The sequence below is a fragment of the Oncorhynchus masou genome, chromosome 5 (assembly GCF_036934945.1).
Source record: "Oncorhynchus masou masou isolate Uvic2021 chromosome 5, UVic_Omas_1.1, whole genome shotgun sequence".
In the NCBI taxonomy this organism is placed as follows: domain Eukaryota; kingdom Metazoa; phylum Chordata; class Actinopteri; order Salmoniformes; family Salmonidae; genus Oncorhynchus; species Oncorhynchus masou.
In genome coordinates, this window is record NC_088216.1 from 14,878,151 (window position 1) to 14,892,050 (window position 13,900).

General features: G+C 47.4%; 1 protein-coding gene across 1 annotated transcript in view; it reads left to right on the forward strand.

The window, feature by feature from the left end:
- The window catches only part of LOC135534130 (slit homolog 2 protein-like), a 32,132-nt gene extending 22,879 nt beyond the window's left edge, over window positions 1-9,253 (forward strand). The window contains exons 2-4 of the mRNA XM_064961260.1: window positions 1,693-1,764; window positions 8,822-8,893; window positions 9,197-9,253. Of these exons, the coding sequence (XP_064817332.1) occupies window positions 1,693-1,764; window positions 8,822-8,893; window positions 9,197-9,230 (178 nt within the window). The 3' untranslated portion in view covers window positions 9,231-9,253. The remainder of the gene's footprint in view (window positions 1-1,692; window positions 1,765-8,821; window positions 8,894-9,196) is intronic.
- The last annotated feature ends 4,647 nt before the right edge of the window (window positions 9,254-13,900 follow it).

A 13,900-nucleotide genomic window follows, 5' to 3' on the forward strand; every position in this document is an offset into this window, starting at 1 on the left:
TGGGGAATTGTTAGATTACTTGTTAGATATTACTGCACTGTCGGAACTAGAAGCATTTCGCTACACTCGCATTAACATCTGCTAACCGTGTGTGTGTGTGAACAGTAAGATTTGATTTGATTTGGTTACAGGGTTAAAACACAAACAACTCAAATGGTTAAGTATCGACGTCCTTAGGACCTTTTCAAACATCTGAAATCGACTGCTCTTTCTTGTGACCAGCATGCTCACAGACTCACTGCAGAATCCCAACGTTTGTCCATAAACCTAACATTTTGAAGGTTAGGTTTAGGCATTCATTCTGAATGGTTAAGGTAAGGGTTCAGGTTTTGGGTTAAAACAAAACAATAAATAACAAGTGCCTTGTACAGGGATTGAACGTTCAACCCTCTTGAGCTGGAGCTCGTGGCTTCCGCCCATCCGCCATCCCTGTCCACAATTCCCTAGCAAAACACAAGCCTACTTGGTGGTAATAGAGCTCAGCGTTGTCCCTAGTGGCGGTGTTTGAAGGCATCTCCCGACGTCCTGGGGACCTGGACGGACGTCGAATTTCAGTGGATGTTGAGCGACCTGGTTGATCAATAACCAAGGATGTTTGATAGCAAGCTAAGGTTCTCTTTGACTGAACGCTGCAGCTCACCATGAAGTAGAACAATGGTGAGAATAGCATTGTCTGGTTTAACCAGGATTCTCTGTGTTTTCTCACATTGGATTCCTCAGACTCTCAGAAACTTTAGGTTGAGATCATGCTGTCAGGTTATTCGTGATGACGTAGCCACAGATGCTTACCAATGACACATCTCATCCTACTGCGGCTCCCTATTCCCTATATAGTGCACTTCTTTTGACCCCTTTTCACCCAAAAGTGGTGCCATTTGGGACGTAAGCAGACTGTCCTCAGGAGAGGAGCGGTTAATTCCTGTTTTGTGCCAGTCAACCTGCTGTGGCTTAATAAAACCACCCTGCGATTGGTTGACCGCCTGCTGCATCCAATCAGCACCTCTGTGGGCGGCTGCTCAGAGGACACTGTGTGGGTGTTTGAAAGAGACGTTGTAGCCCCAGGCAAGACAACACCAACACATTTGCAGCTCCCCTGTCACACGACACCTGTGTCTGTGTGTGAATGAGAGCGGGAGGGAAGGAGAGCGATTGAGACAGCTAGAAGGAGAGAGAGAGAGACTTCTGTCATGTATTCTGAACTGTCGCTGAAACCAGTCTGCTCTACCTGTAGCTAAGGCCAGTCCTAGATAAAGGAGTATAGTATTATTGTGTTTATAGTGCATTCGCATTGTATTCAGACCCCTTGACCTTTTTCCACATTTTGTTACGTTCCAGCCTTATTCTAAAATGGATTTAAACGGTTTGCCCTCCATAATGACAAAGCAAAAACAGATTTTGAGAAATGTTTGCAAAGAAAATGAAATATCACATTTACATAAGTATTCAGACCCTTTGCTCGTTACTTTGTTGAAGCACCTTTGGCAGCGATTACAGCCTTAGGTCTTCTTGGGTATGACGCTACAAGCTTGGCACACCTGTATTTGGGGAGTTTTGGGGAGTGCCACCACCATTCTTCACCGTAGGGATGGTGCCAGTTTTCCTTCAAACATGACGCTTGGCATTCAGGCCAAAGAGTTCAATCTTGACCAACATGTTTGCTAATATTCTGTGTGTTTTCCTCCTCTCATCCAGTGATCTAAATGGGAACAACCTGACGACCATCAGCAAGACAGACTTCTCTGGCCTCAAACACCTCAGAGTTCTGTAAGTCCCGTCCTTCACTACTATTCACCTCAGTGAGGTCTTACTACACTCAATATTACTGTGACCAGGAGTTGGAACTGGTTCAAGGAACAGAACCGGGAAATAATGACATTTTTCAAGGAACAGAAACAGAACCGGGAGCAAAAGTGATCTCTAGTGGTCCGGAACAGAACCATTATTTTAAAAGCATGAAAACCGGTTAATGACTTTCTTTTAGGTTGAGATCATTTTTTTGTCCCACATGAAACACAATGAAAGTGCCAATGCAAAGCAGTCCCTCTGTCGCTCAGAAACATCTCCTTCCAGTGTCTGCCCGCCGGTATGTTTTCTAGGCTTAAGGATACAGGTATCACATTTCACATGGGCTTCATTAACTTCAACAGGGTAAGATGTGTTGTGTGAAAGTATTCAGACCCCTTGACTTTGCTACATTACAGCCTTATTCTAAAATTGATTTTAAAAAACTATATTCTCAGCAATCTGCACACCCCATAATGACACAGCAAAAACAGGTTTATTTTTTTTATTGCTAATGGATAAGTATTCAGACCCTTTACTCAGTACTTTGTTGAAGCACCTTTGGCAGCGATTACAGCCTTGGGTATGACGCTACAAGCTTGCCACACCTGTATTTGGGGAGTTTCTCCCATTATTCTCTGCAGATCCTCTCAAGCTCTGTCAGGTTGGATGGGCAGAGTCACTGCACAGCTATTTTCAGGTCTCTCTAGAGATGTTCGATCGGGTTCATGACTGTGCACTGGCTCGGCCGCACAAAGATATTCAGAGAATTGTCCTGAAGCCGCTCCTGCCTTGTACAAGGCACACCTTCGCCCCAGTCTGAGGTCCTGAAGCCGCCCCTGCGGTGTACAAGGCACACCTTCGCCCCAGTCTGAGGTCCTGAAGCCGCCCCTGCGGTGTACAAGGCACACCTTCGCCCCAGTCTGAGGTCCTGAGCACTCTGGAGCAGGCCCCAGTCTGAGGTCCTTTCATCAAGGATCTCTGAGGTCCTGAGCACTCTGGAGCAGGTTTTCATCAAGGATCTCTCTGTTCTTTGCCCCTCAATCCTGACTAGTCTTCCAGTCCCTGCCGCTGAAAAACATCCCCACAGCATGATGCTGCCACCACGATGCTTCACCGTAGGGATGGTGCCAGGTTTCCTCCAGACGTGACGCTTTGCATTCAGGCCAAAGAGTTCAATCTTGGTTTCATCAGACCAGAGAATCTTGTTTCTCATGGTCTGAGAATCTTTAGGTGCCTTTTGGAAAACTCCAAGCGGGCTGTCATGTGACTTTTACTGAGGAGTGGCTTCTGTCTGGTCACTCTACCATAAAGGTCTGGTTGGTGGAGGGCTGCAGAGATGGTTGTCCTTCTGTCTGGCCACTCTACCATAAAGGTCTGATTGGTGGAGGGCTCCAGAGATGGTTGTCCTTCTGTCAGGCCACTCTACCATAAAGGTCTGATTGGTGGAGGGCTGCAGAGATGGTTGTCCTTCTGTCTGGCCACTCTACCATAAAGGTCTGATTGGTGGAGGGCTGCAGAGATGGTTGTCCTTCTGTCTGGCCACTCTACCATAAAGGTCTGATTGGTGGAGGGCTGCAGAGATGGTTGTCCTTCTGTCTGGCCACTCTACCACAAAGGTCTGATTGGTGGAGGGCTGCAGAGATGGTTGTCCTTCTGTCTGGCCACTCTACCATAAAGGTCTGGTTGGTGGAGGGCTGCAGAGATGTTTGTTCTTCTGTCTGGGTGGAGGGCCACTCTACTCATAAAGGTCTGATTGGTGGAGGGCTCCAGAGATGGTTGTCCTTCTGTCTGGCCACTCTACCATAAAGGTCTGATTGGTGGAGGGCTCCAGAGATGGTTGTCCTTCTGTCAGGCCACTCTACCATAAAGGTCTGATTGGTGGAGGGCTCCAGAGATGGTTGTCCTTCTGTCAGGCCACTCTACCATAAAGGTCTGGTTGGTGGAGGGCTCCAGAGATGGTTGTCCTTCTGTCTGGCCACTCTACCATAAAGGTCTGGTTGGTGGAGGGCTCCAGAGATGGTTGTCCTTCTGTCTGGCCACTCTACCATAAAGGTCTGATTGGTGGAGGGCTGCAGAGATGGTTGTCCTTCTGTCTGGCCACTCTACCATAAAGGTCTGGTTGGTGGAGGGCTCCAGAGATGGTTGTCCTTCTGTCTGTAACGTAACAAAATGTGAAGGTTCTGAATACTTTCTGGTGAAGTAATGACAGGTCTACTACTAATGTCCTAAACACATTATATACACATCCTATTGATTACTGCACTGGGAAAGTCCAAGCAGGAAGAGCATTTCACTGTACTTGTGCACGTGACATTAAAAACTTGAAAAATATCATGATGCCCAGTGCTTCAAGCCAACACCCACCCTCTCTCTCTCTCGCTCCCCACCTGCAAAATGTCAGTTGGATCTCGTGGCTTACACTTGTTTGTCCATCAAGCATATAAAGTTTAAACAACTAGCTTTCCTGGTCCAGGGTGTAGTGATTACCAGGGTGTAGTGATTACCACAGTGTAGTGATTACAATGGTGTAGTGATTACCAGGGTGTAGTGATTACCAGGGTGTAGTGATTACCAGGGTGTAGTGATTACCAGGGTGTAGTGATTACCACAGTGTAGTGATTACCAGGGTGTAGTGATTACCAGGGTGTAGTGATTACCAGGGTGTAGTGATTACCAGGGTGTAGTGATTACCAGGGTGTAGTGATTACCAGGGTGTAGTGATTACCAGGGTGTAGTGATTACCAGGGTGTAGTGATTACCACGGTGTAGTGATTACCAGGGTGTAGTGATTACCACGGTGTAGTGATTACCAGGGTGTAGTGATTATAACAGTGTAGTGATTACCAGGGTGTAGTGATTACCACGGTGTAGTGATTACCAGGGTGTAGTGATTACCAGGGTGTAGTGATTACCAGGGTGTAGTGATTACCATGGTGTAGTGATTACCAGGGTGTATTGATTACCACAGTGTAGTGATTACCAGGGTGTATTGATTACCAGGTTGTAGTGATTACCAGGGTGTAGTGATTATAACAGTGTAGTGATTACCACAGTGTAGTGATTTAATGAGCTAAATGTAAATACGAGGTTGATTTCACGAGTTGAAAAATGAAAAGAAAGGACCGTGTACTTTTTTAAATGTGGTTCGAACCGGTTCAGAACGTTATGGATTTGTATTTTTAAAGTCTGAACAGTGGAACGGAACTTAAATCTGGAATCCGGAGCAGGGAAACTGCCACGTCCATTTGCACTATTGCATTTGACATTTTAGTCATTTAGCAAACGCTCTGATCCAGAGAGACTTACAGGAGAAATTAGGGTTTGGCGCCTTGTACAAGGGAACATACATGTTTCAACTTCTGCAGATCTCAGCTTTAATACAGGGGTTGTCACACACATTGAGTGTTTATTACACCGCTGGTAGAGCAACTGACTGACTTTACCAACAGAACAGGCCTCCCATCTACTCTTACAGATAGCGTGAAGCTGGGGTGGAACAACAATACCCCAGGGAAGGACGGGGATTGGTTGTCTCAGGTTGCTGTGTTAGACTGACACTGTTTTCGACATACACACACACACGTGTGTGTGTGTGTGTGTGTGTGTGTGTGTGTGTGTGTGTGTGTGTGTGTGTGTGTGTGTGTGTGTGTGTGGACTTGTTTAACTAATCTTGTGGGGACCAGAATAGAAAACAAACAAATATTTGATCAACTGGGCCATTTTGTTAGTCCCCACAATGTCAAATGCTATTTCTAGGGGGTAAAGGTTAGGGTTAGGAGCTAGGGCTAAGGTTAGAATTAGGTTAAAGGTTAGGAGTTAGGGTTCAGGATATGTTTTTCAGTTAAAGTTAGGGTAAGGTTAGGGAAAATAGGATTTTGAATGGGACTGAATTGTGTGTCCCCACAAGGTTAGCTGTACACGACTGTGCGTGTGTCTGTATGTGTGTGTGTGTGATAGTGGGTTAAAACCCTCAATATGAAACTAATAGTTACTAATAACATCTCCTTGGGTTAGTTACCGTCCTGTCCCTGTGTCTGTCCGTGTGTCTGTCCGTGTGTCTGTCCGTGTGTCTGTCCCCGTGTCTGTCCGTGTGTCTGTCCGTGTGTCTGTCCCTGTGTCTGTCCCCGTGTCTGTCCCTGTGTCTGTCCCCCGTGTCTGTCCCTGTGTGTCTGTCCCCGTGTCTGTCCCCGTGTCTGTCCCTGTGTCTGTCCCCGTGTCTGTCCCCGTGTCTGTCCCCGTGTCTGTCCCCGTGTCTGTCCCCGTGTCTGTCCCCGTGTCTGTCCCCGTGTCTGACCCCGTGTCTGACCCCGTGTCTGTCCCTGTGTCTGTCCCCGTGTCTGTCCCCGTGTCTGTCCCTGTGTCTGTCCCCGTGTCTGTCCTGTCCCTGTGTCTGTCCCCCCCGTGTCTGTCCCTGTCTGTCCCCGTGTCTGTCCGTGTGTCTGTCCCCGTGTCTGTCCCCGTGTCTGTCCCCGTGTCTGTCCCCGTGTCTGTCCGTGTGTCTGTCCCCGTGTCTGTCCCTGTGTCTGTCCCTGTGTCTGTCCCCGTGTCTGTCCCCGTGTCTGTCCCCGTGTCTGTCCCCGTGTCTGTCCCCGTGTCTGACCCCGTGTCTGTCCGTGTGTCTGTCCCCGTGTCTGTCCCCGTGTCTGACCCCGTGTCTGTCCCCGTGTCTGTCCGTGTGTCTGTCCCCGTGTCTGTCCCCGTGTCTGTCCGTGTGTCTGTCCCTGTGTCTGTCCCCGTGTCTGTCCCAGTGTCTGACCCCGGTCTGTCCCCGTGTCTGTGTCTGAAGTGTCTGTCCCTGTGTCTGTCCCCGTGTCTGTCCCTGTGTCTGTCCCATGTCCCGTGTCTGTCCCTGTGTCTGTCCCCGTGTCTGTCCGCGTGTCTGTCCCCGTGTCTGTCCCCGTGTCTGTCCCCGTGTCTGTCCCCGTGTCTGTCCCCGTGTCTGTCCGTGTGTCTGTCCCCGTGTCTGTCCCCGTGTCTGTCCCCGTGTCTGTCCCCCTGTCCCCGTCTGTCCCCGTGTCTGTCCCTGTGTCTGTCCCCCTGTCTCTCCGTCTGTCCCCGTGTCTGTCCCCCTGTCTGTCCCCGTGTCTGTCCCCGTGTCTGTCCCCGTGTCTGTCCCCGTGTCTGTCCCCGTGTCTGTCCCCGTGTCTGTCCCCGTGTCTGTCCCCGTGTCTGTCCAGACAGTTGTCAGACTGGATGCTGTCAGGGAGATAAAGTATGAAGTGTTGCCCCGTGTAGACAGCAGGTAGAAGTGATATGTTACGTTAACATGTTGTTTTTTTGGGCTGTGTTGAGATCCATAAAAATGGACAATCATTAATTGCTCTTTTTTATTCTACCTCTTTATCCTCCTCTTCCTCCATACTTCCTCCCTCTCTCTTCCTCCTCTTCCTCCCTCTCTCTTCCTCCATACTTCCTCCCTCTCTCTTCCTCTATCCTTCCTCCCTCTCTCTTCCTCCATACTTCCTTCCTCTCTCTTCCTCCTCTTCCTCCCTCTCTCTTCCTCCATACTTCCTCCCTCTCTCTTCCTCCTCTTCCTCCCTCTCTCTTCCTTCATCCTTCCTCCCTCTCTCTTCCTCCATACTTCCTCCCACTCTCTTCCTCCATCCTTCCTCCCACTCTTCCTCCATCCTTCCTCCCTCTCTCTTCCTCAATACTTCCTCCCTCTCTCTTCCTCCATACTTCTTCCTCCATCCTTCCTCCCACTCTCTTCCTCCATCCTTCCTCCCTCTCTCTTCCTCCATACTTCCTCCCTCTCTCTTCCTCTATACTTCCTCCCTCTCTCTTCCTCTATCCTTCCTCCCTCTCTCTTCCTCCATACTTCCTCCCTCTCTTTTCCTCTCTCTTCCTCTCTCTTCCTCCATACTTCCTCCCTCCCTCTTCCTCTATCCTTCCTCCCTCTCTCTTCCTCCATACTTCCTCCCTCTCTCTTCCTCTCTCATCTTCTATCCTTCCTCCCTCTCTCTTCCTCCATACTTCCTCCCTCTCTCTTCCTCTATACTTCCTCCCTCTCTCTCCTCCATCCTTCCTCCCTCTCTCTTCCTCCATACTTCCTCCCTCCTCCCTCTCTCTTCCTCCATACTTCCTCCCTCTCTCTTCCTCTATCCTTCCTCCCTCTCTTCCTCTCTCTTCCTCTCTCCTCTCTCTTCCTCTATCCTTCCTCCCTCTCTCTTCCTCCATACTTCCTCCCTCTCTCTTCCTCTATCTTCCTCCTCCCTCTCTTCCTCCATCTTCCTCCCTCTTCTTCTTCCTCTTCTATCCTTCCTCCCTCTCTCTTCCTCCATACTTCCTCCCTCTCTCTTCCTCTATACTTCCTCCCTCTCTCTTCCTCTATCCTTCCTCCCTCTCTCTTCCTCCATACTTCCTCTCTCTCCCTCTCTCTTCCTCCATACTTCCTCCCTCTCTCTTCCTCTATCCTTCCTCCCTCTCTTCCTCCATACTTCCTCTCTCTTCTTCTCTCTTCCTCTATCCTTCCTCCCTCTCTCTTCCTCCATACTTCCTCCCTCTCTCTTCCTCTCTCTTCCTCTCTCTTCCTCCATCCTTCCTCCCTCTCTCTTCCTCCATACTTCCTCCCTCTCTCTTCCTCCACACGTCCTCCCTCTCTCTTCCTCCATACTTCCTCCCTCTCTCTTCCTCTATCCTTCCTCCCTCTCTCTTCCTCTCTCTTCCTCTCTCTTCTTCTCTCTTCTTCTATCCTTCCTCCCTCTCTCTTCCTCCATACTACCTCCCTCTCTCTTCCTCTCTCTTCCTCTATCCTTCCTCCCTCTCTCTTCCTCCATACTTCCTCTCTCTTCCTCTCTCTTCCTCCATATCCTTCCCTCTCTCTTCCTCCATCCTTCCTCCCTCCCTCTTCCTCCATACTTCCTCCCTCTCTCTTCCTCCATACTTCTTCCCTCTCTCTTCCTCCATACTTCCTCCCTCTCTCTTCCTCCATACTTCTTCCCTCTCTCTTCCTCCATACTTCCTACCACTCTCTTCCTCCATACTTCCTACCACTCTCTTCCATCCATTCTCTCCATCCATCTTTCATTCTCTTCAGTCACCTGATGGAGAACCAGATAAGCAACATTGAGAGAGGAGCATTTGATGATCTGAAGGAACTGGAGAGACTGTGAGCGCACACACACACACACACACACACACACACACAGACAGACACAGACAGACACAGACAGACAGACAGACAGACAGACAGACAGACAGACAGACAGACAGACAGACAGACAGACAGACAGACAGACAGACAGACAGACAGACACACAGACACACAGACACACAGACACATACACACACACATACACACATACATATACACACACAGACACAGACAGACACAGACACACACACACAGCCACAGACAGACACAGCCACAGACCAGAGTCTGGTTTCTAATGTGTTCTGTCCTTCTGAACAGTCGCCTGAACAGGAACCGTCTCACTCCTCCCTGAACTCCTGTTCCAGAAGAATGAGGCTCCTCGACAGTACCCTATTTAACCACCCTATACACTACTCTACCACCCTATTTAACCACCCTATACACTACTCTACCACCCTATTTAACCACCCTATACACTACTCTACCACCCTATTTAACCACCCTACACACTACTCTACCACCCTATTTAACCACCCTATACACTACACCACCCTATTTAACCACCACATACACTACTCTACCACCCTATTTAACCACCCTATACACTACTCTACCACCCTATTTAACCACCCTATACACTACTCTACCACCCTGTACACTATACACTACTCTACCACCCTATTTAACCACACTATACACTACTCTACCACCCTATTTAACCACCCTACACACTACTCTACCACACTATACACTACTCTACCACCCTGTACACTATACACTACTCTACCACCCTATTTAACCACCCTATACACTACTCTACCACCCTATACACTACTCTACCACCCTATTTAACCACCCTACACACTACTCTACCACCCTATACTTTAACCACCCTATACACTACTCTACCACCCTATTTAACCACCCTATTTGACCACCCTATTTATCCACCCTATACACTACTCTACCACCCTATTTAACCACCCTATACACTACTCTACCACCCTATTTAACCACCCTACACACTACTCTACCACCCTATTTAACCACCCTATACACTACTCTACCACCCTATTTAACCACCCTATACACTACTCTACCACCCTATTTAACCACCCTACACACTACTCTACCACCCTATTTAACCACCCTATACACTACTCTACTATTTAACCACCCTACACACTCCCACCCTATTTAACCACCCTATACACTACTCTACCACCCTATTTAACCACCCTATACACTACTCTACCACCCTATTTAACCACCCTATACACTACTCTACCACCCTGTACACTATACACTACTCTACCACCCTATTTAACCACCCTACACACTACTCTACCACCACACTACACACTACTCTACCACACTATACACTACTCTACCACCCTGTACACTATACACTACTCTACCACCCTATTTAACCACCCTATACACTACTCTACCACCCTATTTAACCACCCTATACACTACTCTACCACCCTATTTAACCACCCTACACACTACTCTACCACCCTATTTAACCACCCTATACACTACTCTACCACCCTACCACCCTATACACTACTCTACCACCACCCCTATTTAACCACCCTATACACTACTCTACCACCCTATTTAACCACCCTATACACTACTCTACCACCCTATTTAACCACCCTACACACTACTCTACCACCCTATTTAACCACCCTATACACTACACCACCCTATTTAACCACACTACTCTACCACCCTATTTAACCACCCTACACACTACTCTACCACCCTATTTAACCACCCACTACTCTACCACCCTATTTAACCACCCTACACTACTCTACCACCCTATTTAACCACCCTACACACTACTCTACCACCCTATTTAACCACCCTATACACTACTCTACCACCCTATTTAACCACCCTATACACTACTCTACCACCCTATTTAACCACCCTATACACTACTCTACCACCCTATTTAACCACCCTATACACTACTCTACCACCCTATTTAACCACCCTATACACTACTCTACCACCCTATTTAACCACCCTACACACTACTCTACCACCCTATTTAACCACCCTACACACTACTCTACCACCCTATTTAACCACCCTACACACTACTACTCTACCACCCTATTTAACCACCCTACACACTACTCTACCACCCTATTTAACCACCCTACACACTACTCTACCACCCTATTTAACCACCCTATACACTACTCTACCACCCTATTTAACCACCCTACACACTACTCTACCACCCTATTTAACAACCCTATACACTACTCTACCACCCTATTTAACCACCCTATACACTACTCTACCACCCTATTTAACCACCCTATACACTACTCTACCACCCTGTACTATACACTTACCACCCTATTTAACCACCCTACACACTACTCTACCACCCTATTTAACTACCCTACCACCCTGTACTACTATACACTACTCTACCACCCTATTTAACCACCCTATACACTACTCTACCACCCTATTTAACCACCCTATACACTACTCTACCACCCTATTTAACCACCCTACACACTACTCTACCACCCTATTTAACCACCCTATACACTACTCTACCACCCTATTTAACCACCCTATACACTACTCTACCACCCTATTTAACCACCCTATACACTACTCTACCACCCTATTTAACCACCCTATACACTACTCTACCACCCTATTTAACCACCCTACACACTACTCTACCACCCTATTTAACCACCCTATACACTACTCTACCACCCTATTTAACCACCCTATACACTACTCTACCACCCTATTTAACCACCCTACACACTACTCTACCACCCTATTTAACCACCCTATACACTACTCTACCACCCTATTTAACCACCCTATACACTACTCTACCACCCTATTTAACCACCCTACACACTACTCTACCACCCTATACACTACTCTACCACCCTATTTAACCACCCTATACACTACTCTACCACTATTTAACCACCCTATTACTCTACCACCCTATTTAACCACCCTACACTACTCTACTACCCTATTTAACCACCCTACACACTACTCTACCACCCTATTTAACCACCCTATACACTACTCTACCACCCTATTTAACCACCCTATACACTACTCTACCACCCTATTTAACCACCCTACACACTACTCTACCACCCTATTTAACCACCCTATACACTACTCTACCACCCTATTTAACCACCCTACACACTACTCTACCACCCTATTTAACCACCCTATACACTACTCTACCACCCTATTTAACCACCCTACTACTCTACCACCCTATTTAACCACCCTACTCTACCACCCTATTTAACACTACTACTCTACCACCCTATTTAACCACCCTACACACTACTCTACCACCCTATTTAACCACCCTACACACTACTCTACCACCCTATTTAACCACCCTACACACTACTCTACCACCCTATTTAACCACCCTATACACTACTCTACCACCCTATTTAACACTACTCCTATTTAACACTACTACTCTACCACCCTATTTAACCACCCTACACACTACTCTACCACCCTATTTAACCACCCTACACACTACTCTACCACCCTATTTAACCACCCTACACACTACTCTACCACCCTATTTAACCACCCTATACACTACTCTACACTACTACCACCCTATTTAACCACCCTACTACTCTACCACCCTATTTAACCACCCTATTTAACCACCCCACCCTACACACTACTCTACCACCCTATTTAACCACCCTATACACTACTCTACCACCCTATTTAACCACCCTATACACTACTCTACCACCCTATTTAACCACCCTACACACTACTCTACCACCCTATTTAACCACCCTATACACTACTCTACCACCCTATTTAACCACCCTATACACTACTCTACCACCCTATTTAACCACCCTACACACTACTCTACCACCCTATTTAACCACCCTATACACTACTCTACCACCCTATTTAACCACCCTACACTACTCTACCACCCTATTTAACCACCCTATACACTACTCTACCACCCTATTTAACCACCCTACACACTACTCTACCACCCTATTTAACCACCCTACACACTACTCTACCACCCTATTTAACCACCCTACACACTACTCTACCACCCTATTTAACCACCCTACACACTACTCTACCACCCTATTTAACCACCCTACACACTACTCTACCACCCTATTTAACCACCCTACACACTACTCTACCACCCTATTTAACCACCCTATACACTACTCTACCACCCTATTTAACCACCCTACACACTACTCTACCACCCTATTTAACCATCCTACACACTACTCTACCACCCTATTTAACCACCCTATACACTACTCTACCACCCTATTTAACCACCCTATACACTACTCTACCACCCTATTTAACCACCCTACACACTACTCTACCACCCTATTTAACCACCCTACACACTACTCTACCACCCTATTTAACCACCCTATTTAACCACCCTATTTAACCACCCTACACACTACTCTACCACCCTATTTAACCACCCTACACACTACTCTACCACCCTATTTAACCACCCTACACACTACTCTACCACCCTATTTAACCACCCTATACACTACTCTACCACCCTATTTAACCACCCTACACACTACTCTACCACCCTATTTAACCACCCTACACACTACTCTACCACCCTATTTAACCACCCTATACACTACTCTACCACCCTATTTAACCACCCTATACACTACTCTACCACCCTATTTAACCACCCTATACACTACTCTACCACCCTATTTAACCACCCTATACACTACTCTACCACCCTATTTAACCACCCTATACACTACTCTACCACCCTATTTAACCACCCTATACACTACTCTACCACCCTATTTAACCACCCTACACACTACTCTACCACCCTATTTAACCACCCTATACACTACTCTACCACCCTATTTAACCACCCTACACACTACTCTACCACCCTATTTAACCACCCTACACACTACTCTACCA